Below are 25,819 nucleotides of genomic sequence, written 5' to 3' on the forward strand. Positions count from 1 at the left end.
GGTTATCTGCTTCTGTACCAGGTCGGGAGGGTAGTTGCGGGATGCGAAAGCTGTTTTCAGGTTGTTGGTGTAATGGTTCAGGGATTCAGGACTGGAGCAGATTCGTTTGCCACGAAGGCCTAGGCTGTAGGGAAGGGACCGTTTGATATGGAATGGATGGCAGCTGTCATAATGGAGGTACTGTTGCTTGTTGGTGGGTTTGATGTGGACGGTTGTGTGAAGCTGGCCATTGGACAGATGGAGGTCAACGTCAAGGAAAGTGGCATGGGATTTGGAGTAGGACCAGGTGAATCTGATGGAACCAAAGGAGCTGAGGTTGGAGAGGAAATTCTGGAGTTCCTCTTCACTGTGAGTCCAGATCATGAAGATGCCATCAATAAATCTGTACCAAACTTTGGGTTGGCAGGCTTGGGAAACCAAGAAGGCTTCCTCTAAGCGACCCATAAATATAGGTTGGCATACGAGGGGGCCATCTTGGTACCCATGGCTGTTCCCTTTAATTGTCTGGCCTTCAAAAGTGAAGGAATTGTGGGTCAGGATGAAGCTGGCTAAGGTGATGAGGAAAGAGGTTTTGGGTAGGGTGACAGATGATCAGCGTGAAAGGAAGTGCTCCATTGCAGCGAGGCCCTGGACGTGCAGGATATTTGTGTATAGGGAAGTGGCATCAATGGTTACAAGGATGGTTTCCGTGGGTAACAGACTGGGTACGGATTCCAGGCGTTCCAGAAAGTGGTTGGTGTCTTTGATGAAGGATGGGAGACTGCATGTAATGGGTTGAAAGTGTTGATCTATGTAGGCAGAGATACGTTCTGTGGGGGCTTGGTAACCAGCTACAATGGGGTGGCCACGATGTTTGGGTTTGTGAATTTTAGGAAGTAGGTAGAAGGTAGGAGTGCGAGGTATTGGTGGGGTCAGGAGTTTGATGGAGTCAGGTGAAAGGTTTTGTAGGGGGCCTAAGGTTCTGAGGATTCCTTGAAGCTCCACCTGGACATCAGGAATAGGATTACCTTGGAAAACTTTGTATGTAGAGTTGTCTGAAAGCTGATGCAGTCCCTCAGCCACATACTCCCGACGATCAAGTACCACGGTCGTGGAACCCTTGTCAGTCGGAAGAATGATGATGGATCGGTCAGCTTTCAGATCACGGATAGCCTGGGCTTCGGCTGTGGTGATGTTGGGAGTAGGATTAAGATTTTTCAAGAAAGACTGAGAGGCAAGGCTGGAAGTGAGAAATTCCTGGAAGGTTTGGAGAGGGTGATTTTGAGGAAGGGTCCCGCTGTGATGGAGGACGGAACTGTTCCAGGCAGGGTTCAATTTGGATAGTGTCTTGGGGAGTTGGATCATTAGGAGTGGGATCAGGATTATTTTTCTTTGTGGCAAAGTGATATTTCCAGCAAAGACTACGAGTGTAGGACAGTAAATCTTTGACAAGGGAAGTTTGGTTGAACCTGGGAGTGGGGCTGAAGGTGAGGCCTTTGGATAGGACAGAGGTTTCGAATTGGGAGAGAGGTTTGGAGGAAAGGTTAACTACTGAATTGGGGTGTTGTGGTTCCAGATTGTGTTGACTAGAATTTTGAGGTGTTGGGGGGAGTGGAGCTGGAAGTGGGAGATTGAGTAGATGGGAGAGACTGGGTTTGTGTGCAATGCGAGGAGGTTGTTTGTTGGAAAGGTTGTGGAGGGTGAGTGAGGTGCCTTTCCAGAGGTGGGAAACCAGGAGATTGGATAGTGCACAGGATCAACATAGCTCATCTCAAACCAACACTTTTTTTGACTTTTTTCACACCTTTATCTCTCCCTATATAAATTTCTATTTATTTTCACTTTAACCTCATATTACCCTTTCCACCTTCTAATACCATGTCAACCTCACAACATCCCTACAACAACCCCATTAAATTTTATTTACATTCCCTCCGCAAATATGCCTTCACCCTAGCCAGATTACGCTCCCATATTTTATTTACTCAGGCTTGCCTGACATTTGGCATTATCCCCAAAGGCGTCACACTTAAAGTTCCCATCTCTGGCTGCAATCCTTCTTTCCATCAGTCCTTATACCAGTTCCAAACAGCACAATCCGTAGCCCTCACCCGCCTAATCCTTCACCTATACATCGACTCGGCCAATGAACACACCCATCAGCTCCTATCCCAAATCAAAGTCCTCAATCTTTCCTCTCCCACATCCACACCGGCTGTTCATAGCATCCTCCTACAGGCCAACCGCAAATTAGAACAGCATGCCACCCTCCACCTCAAAAAACTATCCAATTATCCAATCTCCTGGTTTCCCAAAACACACACACACACACACACACACACACACACACACACACACACACACACACACACACACACACACACACACACACACACAATCCCCGGGATTGGTATGACTCCTTACCCTCTCCCTTAAAACCCACATCCTTTACATCTTTCCTTTTCCTTCTCTCTTTCCTGACGAAGCAGCCGCCGGTTGCGAAAGCTCAAATTCTGTGTGTGTGTGTGTGTGTTTTATTCGTTGTGCCTATCTACCGGCGCTTTCCCGCTTGGTAAGTCTTGGAATCTTTGTTTTTAATATAAATAAATAAATAAATATTTTGAAATTAAAATACATATTTCTACATACAAATTTCAACTTCATGAAAACCAGATATTTTAGCCAGTCCACCAAGGCCAACGAAACGAACACTGCAAGTATTAAATGCAAGACAGAACTTCAGTTTTCATTTTGCTGTCTTCTATTGCCATAGAAGATTGGTTGACAAGTAATGGGGTAGAAACCTTCGAATACTTAATAGTTTTATGTAGAACAACAATTTTCTTGGATTCTTGGCAAGATGCTTTGCTGAGATAAGATGGTGGAAGTAATTGTATGCTTTACGCATTTTTTAATGTACTAATTTCTATTACCTTTTGCTTATCAACATCTCCGCCTTCTTTTTTACCCAATAGTGCATCAAACCACAGTCATTATGCCACAGTGGGTCTTTTCTGCCCTTAATCCACTCACTCAGCACATACCTTTCCAGAGTGCAATTTACAATCAGTAAACTTTGCCTGTAATTTCTCTACATCCATTACATTGGAAATAATGATTTCCATTCACTGACAAAGAAAGATTGTACCGACTTCTTATCTGCTTTTTCCAGCAATCCCCTACCTTCCTGACAGATTTATTCACTTCAGTAACCATTATCACTATGATGACATAAGAATCACCAATTCCTGTCTATACTGACACTGTTGATAAGGTCATATCTGTTTGTAGCTTTCAAGGAACCCTTTGACAGAACACAGCAGTGTGGATGAAATCTTAGTCATCACTGCATTAAATGATATTGCTGGTGAACAGAGGGAAGATACAACACTGTTGAAAACCATATAATCCTTGGAGGAGGAACTGACTTAAGGTGTGCATAAACTGATTAATGGAACATTGTATAGGAAGAATTATGATCCACTGGAACACAAACGGTTGATTGTTTTCCCAGTTTACCTACAGCCAGCCATCCTGAAGTGTTTCCAAGACATACCAACATCATGTCATGACTGAGCAGTGAAGGACTCTTCACAGAATTGAACACTCCAAATCTATATTTTAGGAGGCACCCAAAGTTGACAAATTGGACTCCATGGGTAACAGTCTACACTGACCACCTCACCCATTACACTGCAATAGCTGTGCCATCTACCAAACCTCAGGAAATTGCAGTATTCCTTGTTCGAGACAATTTTGAAGCACAGGGCAACCCGTATGATGACCTACGACTGTGAAAAAGTTTTCCAGTCGAGACTAGTATCAGAGGTAATTTTACATCGTGACATCAACATGCTGACAACTGTGTACCACCAAGAGAAAGTCTCACAGAGTTCTTTAATAATATGCTTGCATATAAACTCTCAATATATGTTTACATCCAACAGAGAGAAGGGGATACAATGCTGTTCATGTGACATTTGCTTACGACACAGCAAAGCAAGACATTACAGACTTCACTCAGTTCCTTCTGCTCCACAGTTGTGAGCCTGCAACAACAATGGATACACAGTTCCATTTAAACTGGACAATACTGAGGATGACTACAGGACACACCTTATCACCTGGACTGAAGAAGCAAGATGGCTGGCTTGCATATGGACCCTGGATGCCGAGAAGGAAGAAGAGTACTATAGCATCAAACACCCACCAGACAGATACAGCTATGGAAACATTCATTTTATGCCTGTGCAGAAGGGGAGACTACCAGGGAAATTACTGAAGTAATACTATGGGTCATATCATATCCTTTGTCAATTGTTGAAATTATATATGAAGTTGAGGAGTATGACACTTCGTCAAGAAGACAAACACACAGATGTAGTCCATGTCCTCTGTAAAAAACCTTACAAAAGTCCTCAGGCACAGATCAACTATGGAGGCTTCTCGTTCAAAGGAACTGAATGCCCACTCAATCGCGAAAATACAACAGGAGAGGCTACCTTTGATGCTCATCGCAGCAAATAGGATGTGACAACAAGACCCAAAAGTGAGGATCCTCCACCAATGCCATGACATACACCTGGGATGCTGTAGTCGGCTCCTATGAGAACTTCTGAAACAGCAGTCACTGTTTCTGCAGTAGAAGGGACAAGGCCACGAGCAATGCTGCTGGTCGCTAGTTGGCGCGCTGCATGTCGCCAGTTCAAATCCAATCATCAACACTATTTTTATTTGCTATTTATCATTTCTAGAAGGTTATCTGCATTTCTGATGTTTGTATAGTCTGGAATATTCAGTGCTTGTATAAACAACATTACCCCCGTCCAGAGGAAGTTCTGTTCAGTCTGGAAATTTCTGTTCATAATAAATATGCTTTCAGTCTAAGTGTTGTACTTCACTGATGACTGCTTTCTCATTTGGATTTCACTGTGGTTACAATATGAAAATATCCTAATTTACTTCCTCCTTCCTCCACACAAACCATTTAATTGATGTGTACAGTCTTGTGTCAGAGTGCAGTATGATGACATAAGTATTAAAGTCCATTTGGAAACCCAAGAGGTGGGCAAACAATTTTGAATTAAGATTTCAATTGCTTTAATTTACTTTAATTGAAAATGGACAGTCCGAAATTTTGACTAATGAGAATTATCTGACACTCACTTTTGATGATGATTTAAGAGAGACGACCCTTCTCAAATGGCACCAGTATCTTTGAGAAAAACGAAAATTTCCTTCACAAAGACGACTTTAAACCTCCATCTGCACTCTTATTCTGATATATAACAACACTAAAAGACCACACTGTCGAACAGTTGGAAATTTAGCACTCACTTTGAGTGTTTCACTTCATGGGAAGTATTTAAGAACATTATACAACCCATCAGTTGTTATCAGTGACATTATCAATCAGTAAGGGGACTGACACCATACAGTTATATGAATTTTAACTAAGAAACTATCATAATCCCTATGGGAATATAGGTATATGACGACGGAATACTTTTGGTATTAATGTCTTCAAACACTTTAAAAACTTGAAAATAAGACAGTCACAGTAAAAAATGGTTCTTTATTGGTGATGTAATTACAACTATGGCAAGAATATATACATATATATATATATAAAACAAGGAGTGTCATGAAAATTAGTTGGCTTCATTAAATCACAATGAATTCATTACCTTGACCTGCTCAGGTCCCAGGTGTAGGTTGTGTTGGAAAGGAATTGGGACAGTTGACCTCATGTATGACAGTCTTATCTTACCACTTTGTCCCGTTGCTTAGTCCCAGGTGTAGGTTGTGTTGGAAAGTGTTGTGCAGCTGGTTTTGATAAAACCAGCACAGATTTTTGTTAACAGCATGAGTTATATAAAAGACAATGCGAAAAATATTTATAAATTATGTTTACTTATTATGTGAGGATAGATGCATGAGTAATAACTGTTTAGCTGACATTCGAGAAAAAACTTTTCACTTTTTTCACAAACTAGGCTTATTTTCACATTCCTTTTCTTTCTTTTCCACCATATTGCCTGGACTCCTAATTTCTAATACCCAATTTTCATTTGCTCTTACTTTGCACAGGTCAAATGTTATAGTAGGGGGAAGCAAACATGGTGACCAAAGAGTGAATGTAAATTCTTTGCTTCCTTGTAGGAAGTGTTTAGCTCACTTTCTGATTCATGACCCACTGTTGCCTTGGTGTCATTTCTACAGTAGTCACAATCCAAATTTTGTAAGAAACGGAAAGCAATAAATGATGTGAGTACATCTCATTTTCTATAGGGTCATGGTTCGTCTTCGATATAGTGCTTTGTTCCACATCTTCGGCCATTCTGTTCCAGCTAATTCTTTCATTTATTTTTGTGTTTGCCATTTCTAAATGTTGTTTGCTGTATGAAACAGATTTAATTTTCAAGTATTTTTACCTGCTCTAGTCACTTTTCTTTGGGGTGGCATGAGGTGGGGTGGAGGTATTGTTCAGTTTCAAGACATACAAGTTTAAACAAAGGGAGTCAGGTACAAGGTGTACAAATTTCTTCATAACAAAAGAATTCCAGAAAAGAGGAAATCATCTTCTGACTGCCAATTACAACGGTGCAGAAACACAAGGAATGGAACATGGTAATACACACTCATTGCTGCACATATTATTGAACATTTCAATGAGTTAAAAGTTTCAGTCTGAGAAAAATGAAAGCTAGTTTAAAAAATTCCAGGATGTCATTAAACATCTGCTTCTTTTCCTCCTCTTAGGTGCATTTTTGTTCTATCTACCAATATTGCTCAACACCAATTTAAACACCTCATACTACATATCTTACACTAGAATATTAAGTGATACTATGCAATTATAAATTCAGTATAAAGTGCAAAGAAAAAGCACTAATTAAGAAGAGGCACCAACAAATGATACTTACCATTTCATCTCCACTAGTTCTATCTTTGCTATCAGGTGTAATTAAATCTTTTTTTTTAACATCACCAACTGTCACAGTTTTTACCACTAGAGGTTTTGGAGGATAAATGAAATCAATAACGCAGACAAGCATCTGAAAAAGAATATACGCATGTAAAGGCCCTCATTTAATAATTTATGTTAAGCAGTTAATTAAGAAAACAAACTTTACTGCTACTATATTGCAAATTTCATTTCCTGTAGAATTACAAGGCCACAACTGGCTAGAAGAAATTCAATAACTAGATTACATACCAGCCCCAACATTGCTCCAAGAAAGATGGTCGCTACAGCAAAGATTAAATATGAGCCCCATGTAGGGAGTCCATAATCTTCCATTAGCTTGTTATGGAGAGCCTGAAAGTGAAAAACAAAGTTAAAGAAGCAGTGATTCTGCTATAAAGATGTTTAAAAAAGATATTTATTGAATGAGTTCTTAACTATTTGAAAAGTTAGGAAATATTGACACTCATTCACATGAAACTATGTGAATAATTATAGTGTAATTTCTTAAGAATGGACCAGCATCATGGCTGAAATGCAAACAATTCTACAAGATTATGGAAACAAAGCAAAGCCACATCAAATAAAAGATGAAGGGCCTTACTGAATGGCCATTAACTATTATATTGACTTTACAGCGTGCGCGCACACACGCACACACACGTAAGTTTCAGTCATTTGACCATGTTATCATCTAGTAATACAGACCAGTATTTCAGCCACTATCATGAGTACATTACTAGTCTCCATCAGCATGATGCCTTTTATTCTTTTTATTGTTAATCTGTGACACTAAAAAAGAAATTTTTGCTGCTTCCCAAAAAAAGCAACAACTTACCCTCAGAACCTGCGACAACTTGAAGAAGTAGGATACAACTGACATCTGAAAGGAGCCTGGGCTTTTCCAGCTGGGAATTGGATCAATCTTTTTCCATTTCTGTTCTTCGATAAATGAAATGAAGGCTTCTTTATCCCTTGCACCTCTGTACTGCCTGAATTCTCCATTTAGAACACTGAAAAGACATTATGGTAATGACTGATTAGATATACTTTTTGTTCCACAGCTCCATAACGAGGATATCCTCAAGGATGTACAGCAAGTCAAAACAAGAATATACAATACATAACTACATCAAAAAGAGGAAAAAAAGGCCTCCCATAGATCCCAAGTGAAATGGTCACCATGGATATGGAATAAGTTCAAAAGCCTGAAACATTTTCATTCAAGTAATTATCTACCACAAAAAATGTAAATATATACACTGATCAGCTAGAACATTACGACCACCCACTCACTACCGCTATAAACAATCCAGGTGATAGCAGGATCACCTGGGGAGGAATTAATGCTAGTCAGACAAATGCACGGTGCACGTTGTATCATGCTGTCCGTGTGTAGAATGAGCAAGACACGCGATCTATCCGAATTTGATTGAGAGCAAATTGGGATGGCCCGGAGGCTCAGCACGAGCCTTTTGGAAACTGCACGACTTATCAGGTGTTCAAGGAGTGCTATGGTGAGGTTCAATGATGGTGAAACCACAATGAAACAATGTCCAGAACTGTGGGGTTATGGGGCCACCCCTTATTACAGATGTCTGATGTCATTGGCTGGGCCAACTGGAAAAAAGGAAAGGTGGTGAACTGTGGTGGAAATAATATCAGAGTTTAAAACTGGGCAGATTACAAGTGTGTGAACACAAAGTACACTGAACACTCCTAACGCTGGGCCTCCACAGCCGACAACACATGCATGTCCACCGTTAATAGCATGGCGTCGGCAACTATGACTAAAATGGGCTTGTGGCAATTAGCACTATATGTTGGCACCGTGGCAGAGCATTGCATGGTCTGATGAATCCGTATACCTTCTTCATCGTGCTGATGGGAGGGGGCGAATTCGTCTTCTTCCATGGGGACAGCTCCTTGACATCTATACTTCAGGAAGGAGACAAGCTGGCGGCGGCTCCATTATGCTCTACAGAACATTCACTTGGGCATCCATGTGTCCAGTGGAGCTCATGCAAGGCAGCATTATGGGCAAGGAGTATCATACACTCATTTGAGACCCCATACACCTCTTCATGATGATTGTTTCCCAACAGCAATGGCATTTTTCAATAAGATAATGAGCCACGCCCCTAGGCCAGGAATGTGATGCAGTGGTTCCAGTAACACAGTGGCAAGTCCCAATTGATGTGCTGGCCCTCCAACTCACCAATCTGAATCTGATCAAAAACACATGGGATGTGATTGACTGTGGCATAAAATCTCATTGGCCCCCCTTCCCTAAACTTACAGGAGTTAGGTAACTTGGGTGTGCAGATGTGGTGCCAACTCCCTCCAGTCACCTACCAAGGCCTCACTGCTTTCATGCCATGATGCATTGCCACTGTTATACATGCCAAAGGTGGACATACCAGCTATTCAGTAGGTCATCATGATGTTCTGATCAGTTTTTACAACGAGATGCATAAGAATTCTTATACAACTGTAGCCAGAAACCAAATAGAAAGAAGTTAACAACACATACCCTTATTATTGAGGCACATTATGATAGTTTCAGCTACTCACTGGAAAATTGTAGGCAATGCAGTCACCATGAATCTCCCACTGAGGCCTGGTGAAGCTGTCACGTCCACCTGCCCAATAGATATGCCAAGGTCTTCACTCCATGTTGAAAATTCTTCCCAGGCAGGTTGGAGGGCTTTGCAGGCAGGGCACCAGGGCGCATAACTGGAATACAATACAAACTGAAATAAAGTATGAAATTTATTGACTTATTCAAATATTGAAACAAGCAATGTTAATTAATCATTTATTCAGTCAACCAATCACTGCACTTCAAAGTCCCATAGTGAAGAAGAGCTTTCAGGGATGTGCAACGAGTCAAATTTTACATTAATGGGCAGAAATAACTACTGCTTGCCATTTCTCTAAAGTATAGTAGCAACAATTTATTACTGGTGTTAATCTACTCATATTGATTATTATTGTAATTACTTGCAGTTTAATTTATATGTTTGTATTGGGAGGAAAATAGCTACTTCGAAAAAACCAACAGCGCCTTCACCTCCTCCTCCTCTAGTCAGCTACTATTAACATCTATACTTCACAGCAGTTACGTAACTTTACCTGTATACAGACTGCTGACAGTGGTTCGTGTAGGACTATCTAACAAAAAACACTGGAGTTCCATGGAATTTACATTCCCATGTCAAAATATTCTGATAAATTGCAGGAGTGGCCAATGAAGTATTCATCTACACTGTTTTTGAATATTTGGGGATTTTTCATTTTCTTTCCTGATATCTGCTGGCAACTTTTTGTGTACTTTTGCACATGAATACAAAATTCTACTGTGAACCTTACAGAGGGATGCATAGTCGGTATAAAAATTACACTTCTCGTATTGGGATAGTGAATTTCAGAGTTAATTCTAATCTGAATGCTACCTTTCCCAATGTCCTCCTAATACCAAACCCCACACCATTTCCTAATACCCCCACCTCTCTCTCTCTCTCTCTCTCTCTCTCTCTCTCTCTCTCTCTCTCTCTCTCTCTCTCTCTCTCCCTCTCTCCCCACCCCCCCCCTCCCCCCTCCGTTCCCTATCTTCCTTTTCCTTTCCTCCCTCCATCTCTTATATCCTCTACGCACTGAACTACTTTCATCTTGTTACACAGCTGCTGAGTAATCTGCTGACAGACCTGCCTCACTACCCCTTTATCCCCTCCTTACATTGTTCACCAGCCCACAAACAGCTTCCAATAATAGATAATCAAAAATCAGTCTCAATGTGCTAGTGTGTGTGTGTGTGTGTGTGTGTGTGTGTGTGTGTGTGTGTGTGTGTCACATTTACTAGAAAAATGCTAGAGTTCAGCTTGTGTGAATACCATTTTCTGTTACATTTTTCTATGCTTCACACATCTGTCCACTATGGTGAGTGATTGCCTTTCCTTTATTTTACAAATACCATTTGGGGTATAAATCTACTAGCATGTGTGTTTGAGAATCCCCAGGTCTCTGAAGGGCCCCCTGTAAGGTGTCTGTTGATCAACTTTACCCAGCATTGTAATTGTACTGTTCTGCAGAAAATAGTAGTCATACCCCACAGACTTATTCACAGGTTGCTATCGACTTTAAGTATGCAAAGTATACTACCAATCCTGTCTGCAGGTCAACAAAAAGCACTTCTCCATATGCTGTTGCCACCTGGCTTATTATCCAACTGAATGTGCAGCACCTGATTAGTGGCCAAGATGTGGAACATTTATGCTAGTGTCACAGCCCAATGGCTCACAGAAAATGAACTGGTTATAAACCTTAAAGACTATGTATGCTGTGAAACTTACTTGCAGATTACAAATGTGGGACAGACCGGGATTCAAAACTGGCACTGTTAACTTTTTTGGGAATGTGTTCTCGCAACTGAGCTATCCGAGCACAACTCAAGACCCACCATCATGGCTTTACTGCCATGATATCTAATCTCCTACCTTCTGAACTTCACAGAAATTCTCCTGCAGATCTTGCAGGACTAACAACCCTGGGATAAAGTATATTGCAGAGATATACCCCTTAATGGACACACCTTGAAAAACGACCTTGGTGTTTGTGTATAATGTTACTATGAACTCTGCTCAAAAACCTAAATGATGTATGCAGTATTCAGAAACAAAGACAAGTCTGAGGATATGATTTAGAAGAGGACAAACAAGGCTGGAAGAAGTATAATCCACAAAATTCTTTTGTGCTACTGTACCTAATGAATTAAGATGGAAGCAGCATATTAAACCTGCCTGTAAGAAACTCAGTCCTGCCATATTCATAATGAAGCATCTACTGTAACATGAAAACAGCTTTTCAGCACAGTATATTAGGGACACACTGGCCCATACCTTCAGTATGGAGTGGCACTGGGGTAAAGCAAACATTTAGGAAAACTAGAGTATTTATAACGAAAAAATTTATTTTTAGAGAATTTCTCAAAAATCTAGGTATCTTAATTGTCACATAAAACAATAAAATAGATCACAGAAGATAGTTCATGGTGGATTCCTAATTGTAATGTGCATACTCATGGAACACAGATGAGATATGAAGCACAACCCACTGACTGCAAGTCGTTGAAATATGACCTTGGCACTTCGGCATCAAGTTACTAAGAAGCCTGCACAATAGTATACATGGTTGTTTGCAAAACCAAACAATGGAAACTCCAGGTAGGAATATCTGCAATGTAGGAAAAATAGATTGCTACTTACCATAAAGAAGACACGTTAAGCTCCAGAGAGGCACAATTATGACAAACAAAGCTTTCAGCCACAGCTTTCATCAGCAAGAGAGAAACACACATTTATACACACACACACACACACACACACAAGCATACCTACTGCACACATTACCATCAACTCTGGCAGCTCGCACCAGAATGCAACTATCAGCTGGGATGGAAGCAGCAATCTGGAGAGGGTGAGGAAGAGGATGGGATAGTAGTGTACACGTGCGGGGAGGGAGGAACACTGGCAGAGTGTGCACAGACTAGAATGCCAACAGGCAGAGCATCAGGAGGTTGTGGGGCAAGCAAGTGGGGAGAAAAGGAGCAAAAAAAGGAGGGGTGCAGGGAAAGATGGGTGGGTGCATTGGCAGAGTGCAACAAACAGAGCATGGGTGACGAGGATGGGGAGGAGGTGATAGAACAGAGGGGATGGAAACTATTGGATGGATGGTGTGGGGACAGTATGTTACTCTAAGTTGAGGCGGAATATTTTTAGGAATGGAGAATGTGTTGTAAGGATAACTCCCATCTGCACAGTTCAGAAAATCTGGTGGTGGAAGGGAGGATCGAGATGGGTCGAGTAGTGAAGCAGCCATTGAACTCAAGCATGCCATGTTCAGGTGCATGTTGTGCCACAGGGTGTTCTACTTTGTTCTTGGTCACAGTTTGACAGTGCTGTTCACCATGGTGGACAGCTGGTTAGCAGTCATACCAGTATAAAAAGGTGTGTAATGATTGCAGCAGAGCTGGTAAATGACATGGCTGCTTTCACAGGTGGCCTGGTCCCTGACGGGGTAGGATAAGCCTGTGACAGGACTGGAAGTACTCAGTGGGTGGATTTGGCAGGTCTTACCCCTGGATCATCTACAGGGATTGATCCTTGTGGCAAGAGGTTGGGTTTGGAGTGGTATAGGGAGGGACTACTATGTTGTGGAGGTTGGGTGAGTCATAGAACACTCTGGTGATTTGGCTCAGTTGTTCCAGATTGAGGTGATAGTTGGTGACAGCATTCCTTTGCTGCTGTTTGTTGGGAGTGATGGTAGGATTGGGGGGAGGGGTGAGGCACAGTCATGAAAACCCGCATGACACCCTCCTTCGCCAACCTGTTTATGTGCCATCTATAGGAGACCTTCACAGCCTCCCAAAATGCCAAACCATAGTCTGGCTCAGCTTCACTGGTGGTATATTCACGATCTGGACTCAGGGCCAAGACATTCTACCTTCATTCCTTCACAACCTCAACTCCTCCTCACTGATATGCTTCAACTAGTCCTTCTCAACCCTGTGTGCCGCCACCTTCCTAGACATTGACTCCCTTCTCTCTCCGCACCTCCCCCCATCAGCTCCTCTGTCCACATGAAACCTAGCATCCACCAACAGGACCTGCATTTTTATGGCTGCCATCCCTTTGATACCAAAAATCCCCTCCCACATAGCTTGGCCACTAAGGGATGGTATTCTGCAGTGACAAGAACTCCCTTGCCCAATACACTGGGGGTCTCCACAAGGCCTTCACAGGCAAGCACTATCACCCAGACATAATCTGCAAACATATCTCCCATGCCATTTATCCTCACACTCCCAATCCTCCTGCCACACCTAAGAAAAAGCCACAAATGAGTGGCCCCTTCATCACCCACTACCGCCCTTGACTGGGAAACTTAACCACATCCTTTGCCAGGGCTTTGATTACCTATCATCATGCCCTGAAATGAGGGACATCCAACTCAAGATCCTTCCCTCCCCTCCTAAAGTGGTGTTCCATCGCCCATCCAACCTACACATCATCATAGTCCATCCCTTTGCCACTCCCAATCCCGACCTCTTGCCACAAGGATCACATCCCTATGTAGACCCAGGAGCAAGACCTGCCCAATCCACTCACACAGCACTTCCCATAGCAGTCCCATCAAAGGTTTACACCCCATCATGGGCTGGGCCACTTGTGAAGCAGCCATGCGATTTATCAGCTCTGCTGCTAACAATGCACAGCTTTTTATATTGGTATGACCACCAACCAGCTGTCCATCAGGATGAACAGCACTGGCAAACCACGGCCAAGAGCAAAGTAGACCACCCTGTGGCACAACATGTAGTTGAACATGGCATGCTTGATTTCAGTAGTTGTGTTACTACCTGAGTCATCTGGGTCCTCCTCTCCACCACCAGCTTTTCTGATCTGTGCATATGGGAGTTATCCTTACATCATATTCACTAGTCCTGTAATTATCCTGCCTCAAGCTAGAGTATCATACTGTCCCACAACCTCCACCTAACAGTTTGCATCCCCTATATCATCTCCCAATTCTCACCTTTCATGCTCTGTTTGCTGCCCTCTGCCGATGCACCCACCCATCATTCTTTGCACCTTTTTTTTTCCTCGCCACCTCCCTGTTCCACAACCTCCTTATGCTGTGCCTGTTGGCATTCTAGTCCATGCACACTCTGCCAGACAGCATCCCCCCCCCCACCCACCCACCCTCCCTCTATACACGACTATCATTTCCCCTTCCCTGCCCCTACAGCTTGCTGCTTCCATTCCACATGATAGCTGCATTCTGAACCGAGCTGCCCGAGTTGGTTGTCAGGTGTGCACGAGGTGCGCTTGCTTGTGTGTATGAATGGTGTGTGTCTCTCTTGCTGATGAAGGCTGTGACTGAAAGCTTTGTGTAAGTGCCTTAATCATGTTTGCCCGCAACTTGTCTTCTTTACGGCAAGTAGCGATCTGTCTCTTCCTATAATACTGATTCTTTTGAAAGTAGTTCAAAGACTAACTGGTAGAAAAGGAATTTTACAGTGCCAAAAAGAACCAATTAAATTAAACTAATCTGTATTGTTCTTTGTAATCAATGGTGTTAAAGAGTATAATCAAAATAGTTGCTCTGTTGGAACTGAGCAATACTGAATGTTTTCAGTTTTCTGACATATCCTATATTACATGAACACTTGTTTAAAATTTAATTCTGCAGAATAAAATTCAATTCAATTCAAATATGGAGCCTCATCCATTGAATGCACATTGATCTCTATTGATGGTACCTGTAAGCAATCTGTTTTGGAATTGCATCATCAGTCCTTGATGTGAAGCATTTGTAAGCCTGTTCCATTATCCACTTGACTGTGTCCAGTATGGATGTGTGTATCTCCTTTATCAATATAATTATGTCATCAGCAAAAATTACAGTTTTTGAAGAACGAGAGGATGTAGCCACAGTTTCAATATTTAAAAAATGTAGTGGAGTAATTTAAGTTTTTATTTATTTGCATGTACAAGTCTGAACTCCTGTTACACAATGAAACAGCCACACCGCAGTACCATTCCATGCCACAAGAGGAGTGAAAACAAAATGTCACTCTGGGGTTGGACATACAATGGTCTAATTACACTGAATCATACTGAACATGAGTTATGCAAATAACCTCTTACAGGAAACATTCAGATGAAGACCACAGCATGTGTGGTGCTTCCACTAGCCTTCATAAGGAAAGGGGGAAATGAGAACCATAAGAAGTCAGAAAAGGAGATTCCTTATTAACAAAACTTCTCAGCAGTCTTAGAGCCAGTGACAAAAGCCTGAAAATCAATTATTAAAATAACATGCTATCAACACATTTAAATTTAATGAAGCTTGAACAGCACTCTCGCACAAAGTAGATTTTTTTTGTATTCAGAGCAACTGAAGAGAACACCTGGATGGGCACGAAAAAGAAACAGAAGAGTAAATATGGTCGGAGTACGTTTGATAAACTACACAGTTTTAAAAAACTAAGTTCCAGAAGTGTCAGATATAACAAGTGAACAATATATGCACATTACCCATTTTGGCTTATGGCCGTAAGACAGAATTTTCATATGAAAACCATTCAAAAACTGAAGGGAATTACTAGCAAAGACAGAAAAAGGAACTAATGGGCCAGGGAAGAGACTGAATGATCAAGATTAACTATGACTGTAATGAAAATGAAATGGGTAGGATATGTAGTTGGGCAAATTGATGACAGATGGACCAAGGACACACACTGCTGGATTTAAAGAGATAAGAAGATGGACAACTACTTAATGGAGGCTAGGAGATAATATCAGGGAGCATGCTGGAGCAACATGGCTAAACTTAGTTGAAGACCATAATTCATGGTAAGTCTGTCTTATGGTGTATGTCAAATGCCAAATATTGCAACAGACAACATTGGAAATAAAGAAAGGATAAGCATGGAAATGCAGTGCAAAAGAAAGAAATCCAGTAAAAAAAAAAAAAAAAAAAAAAAAAAAAAAAAAAAAAAAAAAAAAAAAAAAAGAATGGTTGTACTTAATTTGGAACTGTCAAAACAAATGTAAAATTACCAAAGCTGCCAAGAGAATTTGATAAGTCTGAGTGGATGGAAAAATAAAATGCTGGATATTCTCCTCCCACTTCTGGTTTCTCAGGCAATGGTAAAGGTATATATGGCATTGTTGTCAGGTTATGTAGTTACCAAGAGTAAAATTTATCTGGCAGCTAGGGAGCAGTATGGAAAAGTAAAACCTATACATTATGTACAGCAATCATGACTCACAGCTATGTGGAAGCCATCTGATTTTACATCCTTGGGTGCCAATGTCACTATTTATCACTGCAAGGTGAGTGGCGGGTGACGTCACAGTTGTGTTGCTCGAGGTGGCGGGCCAGTATAGAGGTTGGCCGTCTGCTCTTGCCTGTTCGCCCTGTGGGTGGACAGGTGGCCTTTCAGCAGGGTCCAAACAGGCACACAGGGGCAGGGATTTGCTAGTTCTTGGGAGCTTCAACATTAGGCACATTATGGAGTGCTTAGGGAAACAGTGTTTAGGGCTGGAAAGAAAGCCAATGTGCATTCAGTACAACTGCTGAGATGGGGCTCATCTGAGATGTGGAGTAGGCCTTGCTTGCAGCTATCGAGTGAGCAGGGCCGCAGTCCTCTGCAAGAAGTCACTCACATCCACACCAGTGATGCCTGTTACTTGGGTTCTGAGGCTACTCTCAGTTCACAAAGGCAGCTGGCAGAAGTGATGGAGTTTGCTCCCCCTCATGTGAGGTGAAAGCACAACTCTCAATTTGCATCATTTTTTCCACAATTTGGGTGGGTTCCTTTGGTTCCCAAAAACTTCAACAACTCTGTGAGGGTCTTTGCTGCAGATTTCTGGATCTGCATTATTGGGTGGGGAATTTTAGGACTCCCCTTGATAGGTCAGGGGTGAACTACACTACTAGGCGGTAGTTTGAGTGTGACAGTGAAGTCATCTGGTGGTGTATAAGTGGTGTACGTGAAATCAAGTTAACTGTTAGGTGTTTTTACCAGCCATGTGATTCCACTGTGATAGCTTAAATGTTATACACAGAGGTAGACAGTCTATAGCAGCACAGAAACACTCATATCATGCAATAGTAGTTAGAGGTAACTTAACATACCAAGTACTGACTGGGACATTTACAGATTCATTTTAGTCTTGTGATGTACTTCTGAATACATTTTCCGCCTCTCGCAGCTACTTTGACAGCCCACAAACAATGAAACTATTTTAGATCTTTTAGCTACAAACAGGCATAACCCCATAAAAGTCATCAGTATATTAGTATATAGAGAGGAATTAGTGACCATGATACCATAAAACCTCTGGTTACTAAAGCTAATAAAGCTATCAAGAAGGCTAGGAGAGTATTTCTCTAGAAAGAGTAGACAAGCAGTTGTCAGCATCCCACTTAGACAATGATCTGACATCTTTTAGTTCCAGTATGATGGACAGCATTTAAACAAATTGAGATCTTGGTCTGAAGAGGTATGGGCCGAGTCAGTGGATTAAGGACAGAAAAGACCTACAGCGTTTAACAACAAAATTCAGAAAATGCTGATTAAGCAAAAGCCACTGCACTTTTGGTTCAAAGAGAATGTTCAAATATCCACAGATGAAAATAAGTAGAGATTCATGCATCTGTAGAAAGATTGATGTGTGAAGCAGACAGCTACCACCATTATACCTTAACAAAACAGCTTGCCTAGAACCCGAGAAAATTCTGGTCCTACACAAAGTCACTAAATGTCTAACACTTCTGTTCAGTCCCTCATTGACCAGTCTGGTATCGTAATAGCAAATAGTAAACGGAAAGACAGTTTCAAATTTCTCATTTAAGAAATCATTCACACAGAAGAATTGTACAAATGTACTGTCATTTGAACACTGCAGTATGGAGGACATATTGATACACATCCCTGGCACAGAGAAACAACTGAAAGGGGTGAAAACAAATAAGTCACCAGGTCCAGATGGATTTCCAATTCAGTTTTACAAAAGGTACTCTACGGTATTGGCCCCTTACTTATCTTGCATTTACCATTAATCTCTCACCCTGGGCTAAGTCCTAAGTGACCGGAAAAAAGTGCAGATGACTGCTATAAATAAGAAGAGTAAAAGAACGGACTCACAAAATTAAAGCCCAATATCCTTAACGTCTTTAAATGCAAACAAGAAAACAGAAGGAGCCTTTACACGTACCATTCTAAATTAAACATGAATAGTGCAATATCTGTAAAAGCTGACAAGGGTAATACAACTGTTGTAATGAACAGACCAGCATACGTAGAAAAAACTTTAGACTTCTTCCAAACCAACAACATAATAGAAATACATAAAGACCCAACAGCCAGAATACAAAAAGAAATTAAACACATTTCTAACATCATCAACTTTCTACTCACGATCCAAGAAGCAAGAAACATTGTAAAAATGAGCCCACAAGCACTTTGCCTTGGATCACAACCAAGATAAACAAAAATGGAACCCCCATCAGGCCTTTAGTGAACTGTAGGAACAGCCCAACATTGAAACTCAACAAAATGCTCTTCAAAATTCTCAAAGCAGCATACACATTCAATAATGAGAGGTCACTTAAAAACACAACAATTTTCACAACATGTCAAAAGCATAGAAGTACTTGATGAAGCCACTCTTGCCTCATTTGACATACAAAACCTTTATTCCTTTGTGCCAATAGATCACACACTACAGATAATCAACGCCAATCTGCAAAAGCACAAAAATTCCATTCAACTAACATTACTGAACTAATGGACCTGCTTGAATTCACACTTTCACAAACTATTTTAAATTTAACAATAAAATCTACAAAGAGGTGGTCTTGCAATGGGCTCAAATCTTTCCAGATTGCTAGCAGAAATATTTATAAGTAACTTAGAAGACAACATCCTGAATTCCAATCACCACCACCTCAAAAATATCATGTACTACTACAGATATGTAGATGATACCATTATTTTAATCGAAGGCACTAAATATGACATCAGTGAGTTGAACCAGTTATTCAACAACTCCCATGAAAACATAAAATTCATAGTTGAACACTGAACAGATGACAGTATAAATTTCTTAGACCTTATCATTAGAGTAAAGAATGACAGACATAAGTTTGAAATTTATCTGAAGCCTATCACAACATACACTACAATCCACAACTCCTCGTCACCCCACAGCCCACAAAATAGCAGTATTCCGGTACATGATCGATAGAGCTATCCAACTACCACTCTCTGAAGCATTGGAGGGCAGCATGGAAGGTAAAAATCGTAGGAGGAGACGAAGAGATGAATTCACTAAGCAGATTCAGAAGGATGTAGGTTGCAGTAAGTACTGGGAGATGATGAAGCTTGCACAGGATAGAGTAGCATGGAGAGCTGCATCAAACCAGTCTCAGGACTGAAGACCACAACAACAACAACAACAACAACAATAATAATAACAACAACAACATCATAACAGCTCCATAGTAGACACCCTAAAACACTCAATAATGGCAAAGCAATTACAACACAAAAGACAAAAGAAAATAACATCTTTGATACAATCCCCTTTCTAGGTAACATTTCATATCAGACTGCCAATTTCTTCAAATGAAAAGACATAAGTATATTCATTACCACAGGCAACAAGACTGGACAGAGGCTAACCCACAACATCAGCACACGAAACCCACTTCATCACTCAGGTGTGTGCAAAATTGAATGTTTGGACTGTGACTGCTTCTACATAGGCCAGACAGGCAGATCATTTGAGATTAGATTCAAAGAACACATTAAAAAACAAAAAAATACCACACACCAACAATAGCCACCCACCTGCATGAAACAAAACACCATGCTGACATCACAATATCTGCATCCTAAACATCCAATCAAAAGGCAGAAAACTAGACATCCTTGAAACCCTCCAAATATACAAACACCAAACAAAACAACCTGAATCCATTTAAAATAGTATCATCTCTGTTTTCAGCAACTGCCTGCATCATCAAAATCACACACACACACACACACACACACACACACACACACACACACACACACACCTAGCTTAATATTTACCATAAATATTTAGTTATGTTATCAAGACAGCTGCCAACAGTACAAGAGATTGACATCATTTACATATAAATCATCACAACAGCTTGTACCCCATGTCAGCTTGAAACTATATCTACATCAATTACTGGCACAGACTGTACATCCATCTGCGTATTTTAAAGCATTAAGCAATGTATTACCCCAACCTTTAGGCAATTATTACATAATTATTACATGTAACAGATGTAATCTTAATACTACTTGCCATGTAAAGTTCGCTCTCATTCACTCACTCTTTCCACGACCTCACACTTTCTTTTTCTCTTTCTCTTCCTATCCCTCTCCCTCTCCCTCTGCCTCCAGCCTTTCATATCTATCTACTAATCCCAATCAAAACTGTTATTTATGTATTATTTTACCACTGTAGCCAATATAATTATTGTACCTAAAGTTTTTAACATTTCTCCCAATTGTATAAACAAGTATGAAGTTTAAGCTATTTTAAGTTATCAAAATCTGATTTATGTACCACTTGAAGTATTTATTCCAATGCATGTATTTGGTATCTCAAAACAAACACCTCCAAATCCTTAAAAAATTGTTCTGTAATCATGTTCTTACTGTTGTTACGACCTATATTCTGCGTACTTTGTGATAATGTTTCACTTCTGCTATACGATCCTTGCACCCAATAGTTTCCAGACACCATATTTGTTTACAAAGTATGGTGCTACAGACGTGATGTGTTACACAACAGTGAAAGGAACCTGTGACCACTGGAGGTACTATCTTTTACTTATTTTTTGTTTAGCATTAGATATACATTTAATTTTTTGTCAAAAGCACCCAAACCCATATTCTGAAATAGTATTTTGTTTTCTCCACTAGACAGTGCCACAAGTTACTCCAAAAAAATAACACAACTCTTACACAAATGTCATACTAACAAATGTAAATCCACCTAATGCAAAAGATTTAAACCTCTGAAATGCACCGTGGAGGAAAATAAACAGTGACTGGGAACAATAAACTTGTTGTCTCATTTAATTTAATCCTTAACATCAGTTTGCTGCAGAATTCTTGAACAATTCTCAGTTTGAATATAATACATTTCCTTGAGGCATTAATTCATTTTTTCACAAATCAGCACAATTTTAGAGAGTATCCCTCGTGCAAAACTCAGTTTGCCCTTTTCCCACAATATTCTACAAACTATGAATGAATGATGGGCAACAGGCACATTACATATTCCTAAATTTCCATGAAGCATTCGAAAAGGTGCCACACTGTTGACTGTTAATGAAGGTACAAACATATAGAATACATTCCCAGATATGAGCATCGCCCAAAGACTTCTTAAGTAACGGGATCAAGAATGTCATCCTCGATGGTGAATGTTCATCAGAGACAAGGGTACACGAGTGCTATAGGGAAGTGTGATATGACCGTTATTGTTTTCTACATTCATAAATGATCTGGAAGACAGGGTCAGTTTGCTGATGATGCTGTGCTGTATGGGAAAATGTCTGAGTGACTGTTGGAGGATAAAAGATGACTGACAAAATTTCCAGTTGGTGTGGTGAATGGCAGCTAGTTCTGAATGTGGAAAAAATGTAAGATGAGTAGAAAATGCAGAGAAACAAATCCATAATGTTCAAATACAGCATTAGTAGTGTGCTGCTTGACAGGCACATACATGTGTAATACTGTACAATATGAAATTGATTAAGCATATGAGGATTGTAGTAGGGAAGGCAAATGGTGGACTTCAGTTTATTGGCAGAATTTTAGGAAAGTGTGTTTCATCTGTACAGGAGACTGCATATTGGACACTGGTACGATCCAGCCTTGAGTACTGTTTGAGAGTTTGGATTCAGAGATGAGTTGGTAGATTTCTTAATAGTAGGTTTGAACAACACTCAAGTATAAAAGAGATACCTTATGAACTCAAATGGGAGTACCTGGAGGGCAGGTAATGTTCTTTTCTAGGAACGCTATTGAGAAAATTTGGAGACCTGACTCCACAACAATTCTACTGCTGCCAAATTATATTTCACTTAAGGGCCACAAAGGTAAGATTAGACACATTAGGACTCGTATGCAGGCATATAGATGGAACAGGAAAGGAAATGACCAGAAGTGGTATGGTGGCTTGCAGAGTATATATATGTATTCATTCAAGCAGCTTCTTATTTGGCAGTATGAAGCTGATACAACACTGATCCAACCTTTCAGAAACAGGAATGTTCAAGGTGGTCACAAGGGATAAAAAATAAAACTACTTCAGAAAATGTTACATAGTAATTATGCCAATCCTTGGTGTTTAGCTTCAAAGATAAGTATAAGTATGTTTCATATTACAAGGAGGAAGGAGGCATTAAGGAGAAGGATAATTTTCAAATGTCACTGTCTTAATCCACAACAAAAACTTTTGTATTGGACAGTATTTTGGATACCATGCCCAGCCCATTTATCTATTTGGACGAAGGATCAGAGATACTCAGACTCCATACTATGACTGCAGCTCATTTCCATGGAGGGTAGGACACGTGAAATTGCTAGAAAACACCACAGTCTCTTTCTTGCCCCGCAATTCTCAATATTCTCTGCAACCTCTGTCCGATGTGCACAACTGACAGAGTGAGTGACCTTGCCTGCATTTACTATTTTTAATTCTAACTGCTCCGTTGTTGCTTCTGGCTAGCCATTCTCTTTGTGAACTCCTCCATCATCAACAATGGGAACAGTATATGTTCCAGCAGTGTCTGCATCATGACTAGTGCGGGTGATCATAAACTGTGTTGCACCAACACTGAGCAATGTAGAAAAAAGAACACAAATAACAATACATAAAGATAATTAACTGATATGCCGCGTCACTGTTTTACCATTATTTGCAATGGTATAACAGACATACACCCATTTTATCAAGTACATTCACTATACAGAAAAATGAAGATGCTGAGATCATCACAATGAAAAAACCAGGGACAACAGGCAAAATGTTTACATGAACACCAAATAGATTTTCAACTGTCACAGCACTAAAATCATTTATTCACACAGATTACCAGTTTCAGCAATTCTCTGTTGCCATCTTCGGATCTGCAAAATATTGGATTGAAAATGCTAGGATACATCAGGTAACATAGCAAAAAACATAATTATAGCCAAGATTTGAAATACATGGAATAGCAACTTGCCTATGTTTACATCATAACACAATCTTCCCCTTTTGTACAGTAAATAGTGCTATACAATATATATCCATGTTGCTATCATGAGCTATACCAGAATTCGGCGTGTCAATTTTAAAACAATAGCTATATACATACATTATTGTGCCAATTACAAGTGCTCTCAGTCATCATCACTTTACAACTGACAGATCCCAGTATAAACCTCCGTGATACCCGAGTACATCAGACAGTGCAGTGGTAGTATGAATCAACACTATCATCATCTCACATTACATTAGATTAAGACATAAATCTACTATTCCATTCAATTACATATGCCTGAATTATCATTATAACATTTAAGTCATTATTATTGAACAGTAAAAAAAGGCATGAAAAATCGCTTGCAACATTCACAAAACATAAATTATACGCAAAACCTTTTTATATTGTTTTAAAAACATTTTATAGAAATTCTTAACCAAACTTCACCTTTATACAAAATAATGAACAAATCACTTAAAAGCTCTCTATGCACATCTATCAAGGAATATCTCGATATTTACAGGCACCTGATGCCTATGTGCAATCTCATTGCCTGATATCTGGGTAAACATTCTTCCAAACTTTATTACCACTGTATAATTATTAAGCCATATGAGATTGCTATTGGTCTTAAGCTGAGCCCATGAGCTAGCATTACCAGCTCACTCTTACATATGCCTGTGCCAGAAGAAATATATTCGTGTGATGTTCACCCTAGATGCCCTCTTGCAACAGAATATGCCCAGTGTCCAGATCATTATAGCTTAAAATACAGTTTTACAACAAATCCATAAGACACATTTTCATATAGAATTACATTATATGTCAACCTTGATCTAAAAAACTTTTTCAAAAATATTTATAATTTTTTTCACAATGCTTAATATCAAATTACATAAGACAAACCTAAAATTGTTGGTAGACATTGGGTAATAAGCTCTCAACTGGGCGTCAAATGAATTATTTTTGTATACAAGCTCATAAAAACAGCATGTTTGCTGACAAAAATATGAAATATTAGTTGTTTCTGTGTTGGTAAACACACACAGTGTATGTTTTCCAGGTAAAAAATTTTATAGTTTATTAACTGCACATTTGATTTCAAGGATTTATGGATGTTATAAAATTAGGTCACATATGGCATCACAAGACATACAATTTTTTAAAGTTTTAACTTTATCTTACGTAATTTTATATTACGAATTGTTAAAAAATTTTAGAAATATTTTTGAAAAGTTTTTTAAAGAACTTTGGCATATAACGTAATCTGTATGAACATTTGTCTTAAGGATTTGTTGTTCAAATGGCTCTAAGCACTATGGGACTTAACAACTGAGGTCATCAGTCACTCCATGTAGGGTGTAGGAGTATCAATAATGTTGCAAAAAGATAGATTGCTACTTACCAGAAAAATAACATGCTAAGTTGCCGACAGGCACAGTGAAGTTTGGTTAAGAATATTTAAAAATTGTTTTTAAAAAATTTCTAAACTGATATAAAAACATTTTTTTAATAGATTGCACACGAGTTTACAGGCAGTTTTTTTTAAAAAAGTGTAGAATGACTTGGCTTATGTATTATAATGATAATGAGGGCATATGTAATTACATGGAATAGTAGATCCCTGTCTTAATCTAATGTGAGATGATAATATTGATTCATACTACCATTGTACCATCTGATGTACTCATGTTAACATACATCTGTTGTTATTCCATGTGTTGCGAGTGTGTGTGTGCTGTTACATTAGTTGCTGTACACCACGGTTTTCAGTTCCACCCTTCTGCAAAGCCAAAGATGGCAACAGAGAATTGCCAAAACTGGTAACCTATATGAAATTATTTTATCAATCCTCGCACACGAAATTTTATTCAGTTTTCATAATACTACAGATTGCTATTATGCTGACGATGTCAGAAATGTATATGCAAATGTTTACGTGTTGTCCGTTGTGATCTGACAATCTATTAATAAATTACATATTCCTTCCACAATACTGGA

General features: G+C 39.8%; 1 protein-coding gene across 1 annotated transcript in view; it reads right to left on the reverse strand.

Annotated features, from left to right (window-relative positions):
• The window catches only part of LOC126334904 (thioredoxin-related transmembrane protein 1), a 63,299-nt gene that overhangs the window by 20,152 nt on the left and 17,328 nt on the right, over positions 1-25,819 (reverse strand). Inside the window, exons 2-5 of the mRNA XM_049997614.1 lie at positions 9,521-9,682; positions 7,785-7,959; positions 7,199-7,300; positions 6,906-7,037 (exon numbers count right to left, since the gene is read on the reverse strand). Of these exons, the coding sequence (XP_049853571.1) occupies positions 6,906-7,037; positions 7,199-7,300; positions 7,785-7,959; positions 9,521-9,682 (571 nt within the window). The remainder of the gene's footprint in view (positions 1-6,905; positions 7,038-7,198; positions 7,301-7,784; positions 7,960-9,520; positions 9,683-25,819) is intronic.

This window comes from Schistocerca gregaria, chromosome 2, assembly GCF_023897955.1.
Source record: "Schistocerca gregaria isolate iqSchGreg1 chromosome 2, iqSchGreg1.2, whole genome shotgun sequence".
Classification (NCBI taxonomy): domain Eukaryota; kingdom Metazoa; phylum Arthropoda; class Insecta; order Orthoptera; family Acrididae; genus Schistocerca; species Schistocerca gregaria.